Source organism: Trachypithecus francoisi, unplaced genomic scaffold, assembly GCF_009764315.1.
Source record: "Trachypithecus francoisi isolate TF-2019V2 unplaced genomic scaffold, Tfra_2.0 Lachesis_group12, whole genome shotgun sequence".
NCBI lineage: Eukaryota > Metazoa > Chordata > Mammalia > Primates > Cercopithecidae > Trachypithecus > Trachypithecus francoisi.
The window spans coordinates 84754260-84769080 of record NW_022681457.1 but is presented as its reverse complement, the minus strand read 5'-3'; the positions used below and the strand labels follow the sequence as shown (position 1 = coordinate 84769080).

The following is a 14821-nucleotide window of genomic DNA, read 5'->3' as shown; positions in this document are numbered from 1 at the left end:
TTTGGAACTAAAGAGAGCTAAGAGAGTACAAAAAATTACTCAGAGCTAGGAAGGATCAAGCCATATTCCTGGAATACAGATGAGCTGTTCTCTTGCTTAGCCCTAAGAATCAAGCAAAGTATTTTCAAGTCTAAGAACCTAGATCTCTCTTCAGAATCAAAGTACTTTCTACTCACCTACAACAACATTGCCTGAACTGTCTAACGCCTAATCAAGATTTTTACTGACAGAAGCAGATGAACCTAATAGCTCACTGAGTATTGGAATTAATTGCCAAAGCCATTTAGATAGCACTGCTGGTGTGACGGACTGGAGGGCTCTGCTTGCCTGGAGATTGCTATGGCCAGATGGTACAAAACGGCATTCCTCATTCTCACTCCAGGCTGAGCAAATAGCGCAAAGCTCTATGGTACTTTTCAGCTCTCAAATGAGATTTGGTATGAGATTTAGTAATAGAGTAAGAAAGGTGATCTAAGGTTTGTCCTGGCTTTGCCTTGCTCTGTGACTGGAACATCCATGTTTTAGGCCTCAGTTTCCCCATCCATACAAGAGATAAAGGATTCTTTCATCTCTACATTTATGCCCATCACAAGACAAACTACTTTCCTTCCCTACACTTGACAGCAAAGTCATTCATTGGGGAGCAGGCGCAAAAGGGAAATCTACTCAGGGTAATGCCTCAGACCAGAGCACCAGGCAGATTTCTAGTGAGTGTTCTGCCCTTCCCAGGCTCTTTGCTGCTGATAAAGGAATTTCATTTGGTTGAATTTACAATTGCTAAGAATATGAACAGTGGGCTCAACCACAGTGCCTTACACTTAGTAAGTGCTTCATAAATATTAGACATTTTGATTTTTTTCTTGTAAAAAATTCCTGATTTCCAATTGCCATAGAGATAACAATGAGTTCAATGAGAATTACTGCTCCAAGTATTTCAGATGGAAGAATTAAAGGCTTTTTAACATACAATTATTAAAACTAGTTTTTCCTGCTTGTCTACTGAAACTTTTTTAGGCTTTAAAGCATATTTAGCAACTTGAATGAAGAATATTTCAGAGAAACTAAAGGTTCTTCCCTACAAACTGCCAGCTTAACACAGTGCTTAAAAGATTGTCTACCAGCCTCACCTCAATTCCAGCTCTACCACTTGCTAGCTGTACTCCACTGCTGAGCCTTAGTTTCCCCCCAGTTAATAGCAAAAGAAACAGCATTTCCCTCCCAGGGCTGTATGAGAAGATAACGTATAAAAAGAACTTGGCACTGCGTGGCTCACAGTAAGTACTCATCTCCACTCCCACTGGGAAGATGTGGCTTCCCACCTTGCTAGCTCCTAAAGTAGTTAATAAACTTCTTTGCCCAGAGAATAAATTTATTTTTGAGATTCAAATGAGTTGAAGGTGGGTGAGGTTCTGGAATTCAGCACTGTTTAAAAAAAGGTCAATCAAGTTAGATAGTTTTTTTTACTCTGCCTTCTCCTCTGTGAAGTCTTATATGCATAGGAAACAAAACATTTACCAATAATTGCTTTTCAAGGTCCAGCAGAAATGCTCCTCCTTCCATGATCGCTTCCTTTCCTTCTAAACTGAAATTCTACACAGCTCTTGTGGCCTTTGATCCTCTCTTGCCTGGATTGGTGTTTGTGTAAACACGCAATTATTTATAAGCTCCCTGAAGGCAAGAACACATCTCATCTCTGCATTCCCTTTAGCCTAATTCAGGGCCTCTCATATAGTAGATTCTGCACAAACAAAATGTATTTGAATGGGGAGTTAATGCTTAAAGGGCACAAAGTTTGTTTGGAGTGACAAAAAAGTTTTGGAAATAGATAGTGGTAACGATTGCACAACATTGTGAGTGTAGTCAATGCTGCTGAATTATACCCTAAAAATGCTATATTTGATGTTATATATAAATAATAACTATTTAATATTGCTGGCAGCGCAGGTCACTCTAGAAAGAGGGCTTCAACTGGAAGTAATAGATCTCTAATAAAAGACCCTCTCTAGATGTCTTCAAGGACTATAATGTGTTAAATAAACACCTGCTACATAAATGGACAGCATGATCTACGAAGAAGGTCAAATTTGAGAAAAAGCTATATCATGTTGATAACAGAGCATACTGTATATAAACTAGACATGGACTTGTATTCTTTTTAAGGATCAAAGAGGCTCTTCTAAATTTTTTCTTTATTTAAACTTCAATAAAAATATAGATTTGTAACTCAATAGAAAGACAGCAGTGATAATAACTCACATATGAGCAGCTTGCAAATTGCAAAGTCTTTGGTCTTCAAGTCCCATGACACAGCTTCCTCAGTCTGATTCCCTCCTTCTCTGTAGAACTCCGAGAATTAGTTTGGTTCACTTAATCATCTCAGTGGGGATGGTCCTGTCCTGCCATTCACTCAAATCTAGAACTCCCAATATGTGGCTCACAAATACTTCAGTCATCTACAAAAGCATCTGGAAATCAGATAATTTTAGCCAGAGTCAGGGACATAAAACTTCTTTAAAGGGATGCAGTCAGTCCTGGTATTCACCACAAAAAAAGATCCTCATGTATAAAAATGTGGAATCTGTGCCTCTTTTAATAATAGAACCTTTAAGATTCAAAGAAAAAAAAAATGCTTTCTTGAATGACATCATTTCCAGACACATCAGCCATACAAGGAGCTGACAAGACCTGCTGTTTCTATTATAGAGAACATGAGACTTTAGAACACACCACTGAATGAAAGAAAATGGTGGGAGCTTTTCTGCTATGCACAAAATTCTGCATAGCACTCCTCTGCCCAGACTGGGAGACAGACATGCCCCTCCCTTCAGAAGTGGATCCCCACGACCTTTCCAAAGGCCACTGGACATGTCTCTTAAACGCTGCATTTCAACTCTTGCTCATTCTGCCCTGGGGATCCCTTCTCTTTAGGTTCTTTGTCATGGTCTGGGGAAATGCTCTGATTTTCTATGGTGTTGGCAGCATCTGAATCCAACCTTCTTCTTCTCTTCAGTTGCTTCAAGTGGGATTTGGATTTTATATGCGCTGTAAAGACAAAACCAAATCAAACAAACAAAAAAACTCATTAGAATGCTCTAGAATTAATCTGGAAGCAAGTAAAATTAACTATACAATGCTTTTCTTCAACAATAAATAGCAAGATCAACACATATACGGGTATAGCTGCTTAGCATTTTTAAGGGAAGAATAAATTATATGGCCAGCGAGCTGGCAAAAGAGAGTGAGCTACCACATATCAAGTGCTCCCTGCCAGGTACTTTACATCACCAATCCTCATGGCAGTCTTGTAAGATGGTACTATTCTACTCATTTTACACAAGGGAAATTGAAGTTCAGAGAGGTCTTACAAAATGTCCAAGGTCACACAGCAGGTAAACTCTTCTACTTAGACCCATGGCTTCAAAAAGAGATCCCACTTTCCAGAATCAGGTCTCTGTAGTATGGGGCTTCCTGTTACAGATACATTTTCAACTTGTAAGGCTGAAAAGTTAGAAATTCAAATCCTCTGTATTGCAGGGCATTGCCTGTTGTCCTTCCTGGTCTGGCATCCCTGTGCCTGGGTCAAAAAGGTCATGTGAACGACTCTCTGGCAAGATTCCTATTATCTAGGCACACACTGCTCCAGGGATTAAGGAAGGTGCATTTATCACTGACAATTTCTTCCGAGGGTTGAAGAAGGAAGTCAAGCTAAAGGGCCACTGTTGCCTGCTATCAACTGCAGACCTGTCACCCCTAAGACAGTTCCCACCTTATGACTAACTTATACAGGTTTATTTTCACTATCCTGTTCTTTTTTCAAGGAAATCTCATCTGGGAACACTGAAAGAGATAGACAACTAGTTTAAATTCTCTTTTATACATATTAAAAACATCATTTTGAAGAGTTTAGAAGCAAGAATACGTAAGGTAGAGCTGTTAGAATTAAGAGAAAAGTTTACTTGGGGAAATAAGTCAGCTTTGTTCTCCAGCTAGAGCCTAAGGCAAAAAATGGGCTTCTGGGCTGGCTCTCCATGGCAGCAGGAGATGGGAGCAAGGACTTGACAGATGGCACTACAGAAGGGCTTACACAAGCTAAGCTCACAAAGGCTCACACATGTTGCTTCTCTGAGGCTATCCCTGAAGGACATTCAACAAATCGAACCACTAAGTTTCCTTTAGAAAAAAACAATCAGACACTCTCTTTCTCTTCCCCTTTCATCATTATAAACCAACGACAATCGAGGCTTCTTCTGCTGGTTGGGCAATCACAGCCATCCCCAGTCTCTGACAACGGAGTTCATTTTGCCAGTTACCAGTTAATAGACCTAATCATCCTATTGGTTACTTTGGGGAGAAAAATCTACTTCTCTGAGAATCCCATGCAAAACAGTACTCTGAACAGAAGGATCCCAGCCGCTGAGTAAACGACAAGCCCCACTGTGCCTGAAAGCAGCAAACCTTACACCTGTTTCTAAATACCAAGTAAACTCAAGGCTTGGGGGAGAAGTCCTGGGCTTTGATTGGATCACTGCAGAAATCTGAAAATCCAACGATGTGTGTGCAATGTAACTCTGTGGCAGAGGCAGAGCCAGGCTCTAATGCAGGGATGCAGAGCCTTAGGGTGGGGCTGGCCCTGAGGTGGTGGGGAACTAACCTTCTTTATACATGTGTGACAGGCTTACTTTCACACAGTTTCCCTTAACATCTTTTTATCACAGTTTTAGCAACTACCACTATGTCAACAATTACCTCAAAGGTTACTGAAGAGATACCACTTTTAAAAACCACACTCAGGAGGAGTAACTGTACTTCCTGCCCGCTCCCAGCTACGCTTCTGCTTCTTCCAGTCTCCTGGATTAGCTGCCTGGCTTCCCTTACACCCTTACTTCCTGATCCCGCCCCCACTGAATTATAAACATGAAAGGCCAAGAAACTCCTCCAAGGCAGGACCACAAAGTCAAAGGAGCTCTAGAAAGTTACCTGCAGATCTCTTAGTATAAAATATTAATTCCAGCTGAAGATGGAGAGCATTTGATTTTCCTCTGAATCTCAGAATACAGAGACAACTCCCCAGTTGGGGGAAGCCTCCAGTGAATTTGAGCACAGGCTCTTAGAGGAATCTAGCTGTCGCTTTACAAATAAATAGACTCCAGGTTCAATCTGCCAAAGACCTTAAATTTCATGAAGTCAGTGTGAACCCACCCTTATAGATTTCTTCATGCCCCTCCCCATACTCTACCTGCCCACTCGCGATCCCCAATGATGATTCGATCACAGAGGTCACACATGTGATAACTTCTCTTGTTCTCAGCTTCATTGTATGGCATCTTTATTGGAGTGGCCATAGGCTTGCGGCCCTAAAAGAACAAGGGTGGAAGGGAATATTCAATTCAAAGAGATCTGGATATAATTCTCTATTAAGGGAAGTAGGATTTTCCTAAGATTCCTTTTTCTCACCCCAGAGAGCAGATGGGTTGTATACAGATTTTAGCAACAACCTTTCTGAATGTAAAAGAAGAAAAGCAGTCTCCAGGTACTGAAAAGCAGCCAGCCCTTTGGCTTTATTCTATGGAAAAGAAGGCCTGGTTCTTCAATATAGCAACAAAGGTGTCAGCTAATGAAAGTGCTCTGAAAACCAGACAATAGACTGTATCATGATTCACAATTACCTGGATGAAACTTTGCACGATTTCAAGAGCAGGTTCAAGAACAGACTCTTCCCACTTCGAGACATCAGATACCTCTAAGCCATAGACAGGGGGGACACTGGGACCAGGTCCTAATGATGACAAAGAAAGGTTGTGAGAGGTCAGCCTCAAACCCAATCTACTCTGCACCCAGGACTCTGAAATCCTCCAGGGAAATACACAGAGCCAAAGGAGTAAACATTCTGACCATGCTATTCATTCTAACTGAAACATGAACCACAATCCAAGAAAGACCTAGAGGTTTAACTGCTCTGCAGCCAATAAGACTAGCTACATAATCTGGATACATGGGTGCAGGATCTTCCAGATCAGCCAGGAAACCAGAATAGAGTTAACAGCTCGAGGGACCATTGTGTGAGCTACAACACAAAGACAGCACATCATAAGAAGAAATAAACTAACAGCTTTAAGTAAGTGCCTAGTCTAAGTTCCATATCATCTTACGATGATGGCGATCTGTGGCAAGAGAATTCACAGCTTTCTTTAGGAGCAGATACTAGTCTCAGGTTTGCATATATTCCCTCAGCGGCCTGGGACTCATGAAATGCTTTGACAGCATGGGCTAGGAACAGAATCATATCAGCCAATAAGCCACAGAATCTGCGAACCAGAAAGAAACCTTAGAATTGATGTAGTTGAGCAACTTCTTTTAAAAACCTGATCTAGAGGATATTCAAGAAACACCCCCTGGTAGACACTTTCTAACGCAGATGAGACTGAAAGTAGCAAAGAGTGTAGCTACAGGTATTTCAACCACCTGAGCCAACCATGTTGCAAGAGTTTAGTCTCTGCAGTTAGCTTCCCTGCCTATGTACATACTAAATTGCCTTCCACAGCTAGGTTGATTCAGTTGCCTAAAGGCAAAGAGCATCACCCATAGGCAAAAACATCAAAGGCCTTGGGATGCCAACGACTGGCAGGTGCTGGCCTTTTGACTGTGCCAACCACAAATAAGATTCTTCATAGACTGGACTGGGCTGCACCTGCCACCACACGGAAAGGTGAGACTAGGAGGGTGCAGGCAGCATCCACAGCACACCTGGCCTTGGCTAAGCTCTGCACCTGTTTCCAGGCCACTCTACATTTTCCTTTCTCCTCTAAGCCCTTTGTTGGGCTTCTGTGCCCTGTCTAAGCACCTTTCAACAAGTTCTCGGCTCCCAGCTGCTATTTCTGGCTTGGGTCCAAGGCCAAGCTGGGGTGGGGAAGTCCCCCTGGCTTTCTGCCAGAACCATACCCCAGCAGACCAGCCCTGGCCAATCACGCACAGCTCCTGATTTACAGGGCAGCTGTGCCTTTCACTCAGCACTAGGACGATGCCGGCATACACACGAATGAGGAACAGGCATATGACACACTGTGCCATCAACTCCTCCTGCCACAGAGATGGAGGAACTATTGTGGTTTTACTACAGGAAGAAGTTCTAAATTATTACCAAAAAGTCTTCTGTTACAGGCTTATTGTCAGACATGGGGAGAAGAGAAGTTGCATTAGAAATCTGTAGTACAGCACTGAGCTTCAACTTCAGATGACACTAAGACTTCTATCTACCAGGACATGCAGAGAAAACAGGATAAGTAGAAGAAAGCATAACAAGCCTCTTCACACCAGAACTCCACTGGAGAGCTCAGGCAGAGAGTGGGAGCTGGGAGAAAGAATGTTAGCAGTTTAGTGGTAAACAGCAGGGATCAAGGTATGTATTTTCAGAGGCACCGAGTGGGGCAGACGCTTCAGCTGGCCCTATCTGTAATTGAGAGCAGAAGTCTACCAGCGAAAGGTAAACACAGGATGATTCAGAAGCATATTTAAAACGTGTCCACAAGATAAAACTGAAGTTTCACTTATGCTTAAATTATTTCCTTTCACTCATAACCACATAGTTTTTACCCACAGTCCAATATTAATGCTGTCTTGCTAAAGTTACGGCTAAAGGAAGTAAGAGTAGTAGTATAAAGGAGTGTGGACTCTGTGTCAGGCCTGCATTCAGTTATCTACTGCCGACTAGCTGGGTGATTTTTGGCAAGTTATTTAACTTCACTAGGCCTTCATTTTCTTATCTGTAAAAAGAAAAGAATAACACCTACCTTGAAGACTCAATAATATATGTATGGCACCAAATTTAGTGCCAAAGACACAGTACAGGGCCAAATGAATGAGAATTTCCTTTCTTTTCCCTTAAAAATGCTGTTTAATTAAAGTTTCATTTGAAGCATCTGAAGCACCATGTGGAGATGCTGGGAGAAATGGTGAAGGTGTCTTTTTATACTACTCATCTGGCCCTCAGAAAACATTGTAATTAGAAAATCTTCCCTACAGAAATCTGACTGCTCTTCAGGTACAAAACTGAAGCTAAAAATCAGCCCTGAACACCAGCTCTCCTAAGAAGATGCTGCTGTTGTTCTTAGCTGTTTGCAGCCAGTATCCATCTGTTCAAGGCAGAAAGCAGACTCCTCAATGCAAACAATTTTTTTTTTTCTGAGACATCACAAGAAAATATCCCTGGATAATCATTTATGTTATAGAACTTCCCCTAGGTCAGATTCAGAGTCTCAGAACAGGCCCGGAATCTAAAATTCATTTTCTGGGTGAGCTGAGGACATCTATATTCTATTGAAAACAGACCCATAGTATAAGGAAAAACATGAGACTTACTGCTCAAAAAACGGTTTTTAACCCATCGGTTTTGCTTCCGGGCATATCTCTTAGTTACTTGTTTCAGAGCCTCGATACCTGAAAGATACAGTAGATTTAAGAAAATCTAGGTAAGCACTCCCTACCCTGCAGAGAGGCAGGCCCTCCCAGCCCAGCAGGAGAAAGTCAGTCATGGCAGTACAATGTCAGACTTGGTGGACAAAAATCTCAATTCTGAGTTGAAGGCTACTTGTGACGCTTTGAGCCTTGGCTCTTTCTCAGACCATACCAGCAGAGTACCCTGCCACCCAAAGATGTCCAAGACTAGGTCATATGGAAGAATTCACACCTTTATTTAGAAGCTGGTTACTAGTTTCCAGTGTGCATTTTCCCTCAGCAATCAGGTACTCGTGAAATTCCTTGAAGCCAATTGATTGGAAGATACCATGTTGATAGTCCTGGCTGGGAATAGGAGGGCATCAGCAGATGAGCCATTGCTCCTAAAAGCTAGCAGGGGCTTTGGAGATGGACCTAGTTGAGCCATTTCATCTGTCAGATAAGGAAATTGAGATCCTGAGCAGTTACTGATTCTCTGATATTTTCCCCCTCCCCTACCCACCAGGTTACTTTCTTGAAAAGTTAACTCCTGGGACTGTCTGAAAGATTAAAAAACTGCATCTGTAATGAAGGCTGATAAACAGGTAGACCCAAAGCTAGTATTAGCATTATGGTCTTTTGACTGTAGGCAAAAGATGGACAGTAGGTCAGAATAACAGCCAAATCCTCACCCATTTTCCGAAACATTCTTCTGATTATAGCGTCTGTGAAATTCTCTTAGTTCCTCCAAGAGCCCAGCAGCAAGCATGTCATCCACCCTCTTATCCAAGCGCTTATCTAGAACTTGAATCAAATCAGCCCATTAACCAGCAAGCAAGTTGTAGGTACCTACTATATACTTACATGATGAGTGCACAGGTGGTCACAAAAAAAGAGAATTTATCCAAATGGAAGAAAGAATTCAGATTCCAAAGATTATTGTAATAATTCATACTTTATTTACTCACATTTAAGACTTTGCAGCTCCAAATAAAAACAGCCAGAATGAAGCACATGCCTCCTCATCATATAGAGAAAGCATACAACTACAGCAATTGTGAAGGACAAATATTCTATTCTCACATGGAATGTATATCCCAATGTGTTTTAGAGGTGGCTGAGGATCCCCTGGTTTACCTTTCTTATTTTTAATTTAATGTGTCATTATACTGTAACTCAGTGTTACTTTGTTTAAGAACCCCTAGATAACACCTCGGATAAGAATATGGAACTTTAATCCAAAGACATCCTAGATACATTCTAAACTACTGAGTCAAGCAAGCGAGCAAAGAGTGAGAGGTCGTAATTGTTCAGATGTGACAAACAGCTTTACTATGAATCAGACACCATTATTTTATGCTGAATTGTAGAGTAGAAGTTTTTATTTACAAAACTCCATTATTGAAAAATTCCCTTTTTAGCCGGGCGCGGTGGCTCACGCCTGTAATCCCAGCACTTTGGGAGGCCGATGCAGGCGGATCACAAGGTCAGGAGATCGAGACCATGGTGAAACCCCGTCTCTACTAAAAATACAAAAAAAAAAAAAATTAGCCGGGCGCGGTGGCGGGTGCCTATAGTCCCAGCTACTCAGGAGGCTGAGGCAGGAGAATGGTGTGAACCCGGGAGGCGGAGCTTGCAGTGAGCCGAGATCGCGCCACTGCACTCCAGCCTGGGCGACAGAGCGAGACTCCATCTCAAAAAAAAAAAAAAAGAAAAAAAAATTCCCTTTTTAAATCAATTTATGGCAGTTAATTTAACAATAGATTGTCACCATTTTATATTCTTCTACATCTCTACCATTGCGATTTATTGGCCTACAGCAACAGTAACCTTCCTAGAAAGTTTGCATTTATTGAGGACCTGTCATGTGTCAGACACATTCTGAGCACTTTACATGTATTAATTCATCTAAACCTTAATGAAGCTATGAGATATGTACTATTACTATTATCTCTATTTTACAGGAGAACTGGGACACAGAAAGGTAAACTAATTTGTCTTACAATTCACATAACTAGAAGCTAGTAGATCAGGAATTTGCTATTAGACAGTCTGCCTCAAGAGCCTGTGCTCTTCAGTGCTACACGCTACTGTTTCTCCACATAATGATGTCATCTTTTCAGGACAATCATAGGCTACCTTTGCAAACTGGTCTCTGACTCCCCCCAGATAATGTTCATCATCCCTTCTCTGTGACCCTACGGCACCCTGAAAATATATCTAGCCCAGCATTTATCAAATAAATAATAGACAGACAGATAGTATCTATCTCCTTGTCTGTTGTCCCACTAGACTGGGAATTCCTTAAGAAAAGGCACTGCCTCTTCAACTGAAAACGAAGTACCACACAGAATACCCAGCACTTCACTGAATGCTTACTGAACGTTTGCTGGATGAATAAGTTACTACTATCACAGGACATAATTATACTTTAGCAACAAAATACCATCAGGCTAGCAAGCTAATTATAAGGCATACTGCTTCTAGAACATTCTAGCCTCCAGCCAACCTTCCACAAGAAACTTCCTTCTTTTTCTCCTTTGGACCTTCCCGGATGGCAGTCTCTTTCCCATCTGTCCATCCCATCCCACTCTACCCATGATGTCTTCTCCTAGTGCCAGGGCTATCCTTTCTCCCTTTCCAAACAGATATCTAGGGGGAACGGCACTGTGCCTAAGTCAACAAATAATGATAATGATAATAAAATTAATAGCTAATACTTGTTTAGGGTTTATTACAAGCCACCCATGGTTCTAAGCATTTTCTATACAGTAACTTATTACTCTAAGTTCCATCACAGATGGACTCTAGGGCATCAAAGGGCTGTTACCTGCCTGGTCAGCATGAAGCCAAAGGATGCAAGGGTTAGAGAACTTCAGAGGACCTCCAAGGGGACCACCACCTTCTTCTGTATGTTGACGATGGAGAAATTCACTATGAGAGATTCCTGTTTCTTCAAAAACTTGCAAGCTCCTAAGTAATTTAAAAGGGGAGGGAGGGGGTACACCCATAAAAACCAACAGAAAGTATTCATTCTCAGATAAAACAAGGAGAAAGGCTGTTTATTACAGAAAGCCTCATTCTTGAAAGCCAGGCATGACAGTGTGCGCGTCTGTAATCCCAGCTACTCAGGAGGCCAAACTGGGAGGAGTGCTTGAGCTCAGGAGTTCAAGACCAACCTAAGCAGCAACAGACCCTGTCTCTTCAAAAAGGGGGGACGCAGAAAGGCTTAATCTCATTTTCACTGCATTAAGTTCCAAAAGACATGAAGGTCTAGGGTTACTCCAGTCCTACAGCTACTCAGAAAGGGGTACTAAAGAAAACTTTAGGTAAAGTAAGAAATAATCCTATTTTTCTAAAGATACATAAATTATTCTGAAATCAGTTAAATAGGTTCAGAAACAAGAGATTTCTTCTATACAAACAGAATGGTACTCACTCCCTTTCAGATAAACAGTAAAAGAGCTTGTTTGGGACACTTTGTAACAAGCCAACAAGTCTGGTCTCGCTGGCGTGCCTTTCCCACAGTACAAAAGCATGTTGTACATCCAGCTCATCAGCTTTCTTTTTTAAATATGTCAAATTAATGAAGAATGCTCCTGGCTAATCCAGTGCTCTACTGGCACAAAGATCACTGAGAAAAGAACTCACATACTTATTCTTAAGCCACCATCCACTTCTGTCTGTATCTATTATGTTATGCAGCACTAGGTAATTTAACTCCCCAATCTACACTCTACCACTCTCGGTAATTGCAACTTATCAGCCTGAAAGTGATCTTTCTCTTCCTGACCCAATTCTACTTCCTGAAACTCTAACGCAAGAGTGTAGACCCCTTGTCTTTTAGTATCACTGGTTTCTCAAAGAAGATCTATGAGAAAAAAATGTAGGAATAGATATCTCACTTACCTGGAGTTAAAATACAGCCTCAAGCCAAAAGAAAGATTAAAAAAAAAAAAAAGTTCTCATTCTCTAAATGAGACTCTAGAGCTCTTGCTTAGAACCTATTGACTCTTACTAAGAAAAAATTCTCAAACTCATTACTCATTTAGAAGCGCAAAATGAGGAGAGGTGGTAAGAAAGAACTGACTAGGCCGGGCGCGGTGGCTCAAGCCTGTAATCCCAGCACTTTGGGAGGCCGAGGCGGGCGGATCACGAGGTCAGGAGATCAAGACCATCCTGGCTAACATGGTGAAACCCCGTCTCTATTAAAAATACAAAAAACTAGCCGGGCGTGGTGGCGGGCGCCTGTAGTCCCAGCTACTCGGAGGCTGAGGTGGGAGAATGGCGTGAACCCGGGAGGCGGAGCTTGCAGTGAGCCGAGATCGGGCCACTGCACTCCAGCCTGGGCGACACAGCAAGACTCCGTCTCAAAAAAAAAAAAAAAAAGAAAGAACTGACTAGTAAAAGAAGGGAATAATAAACACCAAGCTCTAGAATCATGTAATAAAACAATATAAAAATGAATGTTTATCATAATGTTCCTAAGTTTAAAAAAAAACTGAATGTTTTCTATTAAAGTGTTTAAAATGTTTGGATACTGAAAAGTATAAACTTCATTAATCTGAAACATGCATTCTTAATGGGGTTATATTGCCTTTAAGGGGGTGAAAAAACTTAGACAATACAATTTGTGCCCCACCCCCTCGCAGTGCAAAGGACAACCCTACCTGAAGAAATCCTTTTCTTGGCTGAGTACTGTGACTTATGACTATAATCCCAGTACTTTGGTAGGCTGAGGCAGGAGGATAGCTTGAACCTAGGAGTTTGGGACCAGCCTGGGCAACAAAGCAAAACATCTCTACTAAAAATTAAAAATTTTAAAAACTAGCCAGGTATGGCAGTGCACACCTGTAGTCCCAGCTACTCAGGAGGCCAAGGCAGGAGGACACCTGAGCCCAGGAAGTCAAGGCTGCAGTGAACCATGATCGTGCCACTGTACTCCAGCCTGGGCAACAAAGTTAGACACTATCTCTTAAAAAAAAAAAAAAAAAAGAAAGAAAGAAAGAAAAAAAAGTAATAATAATAATGAATTGTTTTAAATCCTATATTCTAACATTAAGTTTCATTGAGGGGGGTAAAATTAGGGTGAAAAATATCAAATTCATTTGAGTGGAGTACTTCACAATCCCTATGAATATGAGATGTTACTTTAATATTTAATCTGCACAACCATCAATAGAGTAGGTCCTTCATTAGATGTCCTACTATGCCAGAAGTGGTATCACTCCTAATTCTGCAGAAAAATAAACCTAACATGAGGCTGCAATTTCAAAACAACCTAAAAAAACATGACCTTGTGAGTTCATTCACTACTTCTCTTCCCTACCAGATAGTTTCCATGTGCAAAGGTGAGCTGATCTGTGAGACAGTTTATAAAATCCACCTCCCACTGGGAAAGCTGCTGGGGCAGAACATGGCATTGCATAATCAATTATGAAATCCAAATCACAATGTAAACAAACTGCATGCCAGAAAAAATGTATATGAAAACTGTTATACAAGCAAAGATCAAATAGAAAATGAAGCAACATTATATAGGCCCTAGGGGAAAACGATATTGTACTATGCATTTAAAATGTAACAAAGTAGGGTGCAATTATTTATTGAGGGAGCTGAACTGAAGCAATAACTCAGGGCCTCCCAACCTGCTGAGTTAGAACACCACATCAATCTCCACTAACTGCTATTACCAAATCTCTCTCATCACCTGGGCAAACTGAAGAACTGACTGCTCCCTAGTTGTAAAGGAATTTGGGGTCAGCAGGCCAGACTTTCTTACCTGGCCACTTTGCGTTTGTCATGTGGATGCAGCTTGGCGGCCATTTCTGGGTCCACCTGGCTTAGGCGTTTGTGAAGTACAAGACCATCCTCCTTTTCAAGCTCCACTTTTCGGTCAATCACTTTCTCAGTGCCCATCTGCTGGGGCTATTAAATGATGGTTTAGAAGCAAATTTAATTCAACAAACACTGAGACAGTATACGTGCCAGGCACTTTGCTAAGTGTCAGGAATACAGAATAATCAGAAGATCTTGCCATATAGTGAGAGACAGATCATAAACAGAAAATTCCAATATGCTGTGGTAAGTGCTGTGAGGCCACAGCAAACAAAAAAGAAGACTTACAGCATAGGGAAACACTTGGCTATTTGCTTCCTTGTCAGAAGTTCAAACAGGTACCAGGGCTAATATATCTATTTTAACATATCCAGGAGTCTAGTCTTCTCAGCAAGGATGAACAAGGAGACCAGGATTGCCAGCAAATTACAGTTTACACAGTCTTACCCTACATAGCAGCACCTATGTAAATAAGGTCAGTGATGGACATCTCCCTGATATACATACTGTGCTGCCAGCCAGGAAATACTGAATCAGGCTAATGTACTGCGTT

The 14821-nt window shown here is 41.5% G+C and overlaps 1 protein-coding gene across 5 annotated transcripts in view; it reads right to left on the bottom strand.

Moving 5' to 3' along the window:
• Window positions 1-2152: 2152 nt before the first annotated feature.
• Window positions 2153-14821, bottom strand: part of TRIT1 (tRNA isopentenyltransferase 1) — a 49850-nt gene continuing 37181 nt past the window's right edge. For 2 of the 5 annotated variants that reach the window (XM_033226986.1, XM_033226988.1), the window contains exons 4-11: window positions 14213-14358; window positions 11261-11403; window positions 9123-9234; window positions 8684-8796; window positions 8356-8433; window positions 5667-5776; window positions 5237-5354; window positions 2153-3042 (exon numbers count right to left, since the gene is read on the bottom strand). In XM_033226986.1, the coding sequence (XP_033082877.1) occupies window positions 2873-3042; window positions 5237-5354; window positions 5667-5776; window positions 8356-8433; window positions 8684-8796; window positions 9123-9234; window positions 11261-11403; window positions 14213-14358 (990 nt within the window). In that variant the 3' untranslated portion in view covers window positions 2153-2872. Of the gene's footprint in view, window positions 3043-3766; window positions 3838-5236; window positions 5355-5666; window positions 5777-8355; window positions 8434-8683; window positions 8797-9122; window positions 9235-11260; window positions 11404-14212; window positions 14359-14821 lie in introns of those variants that run through there. The other 3 variants (XM_033226987.1, XR_004440921.1, XR_004440922.1) reach the window with 3 other exon arrangements.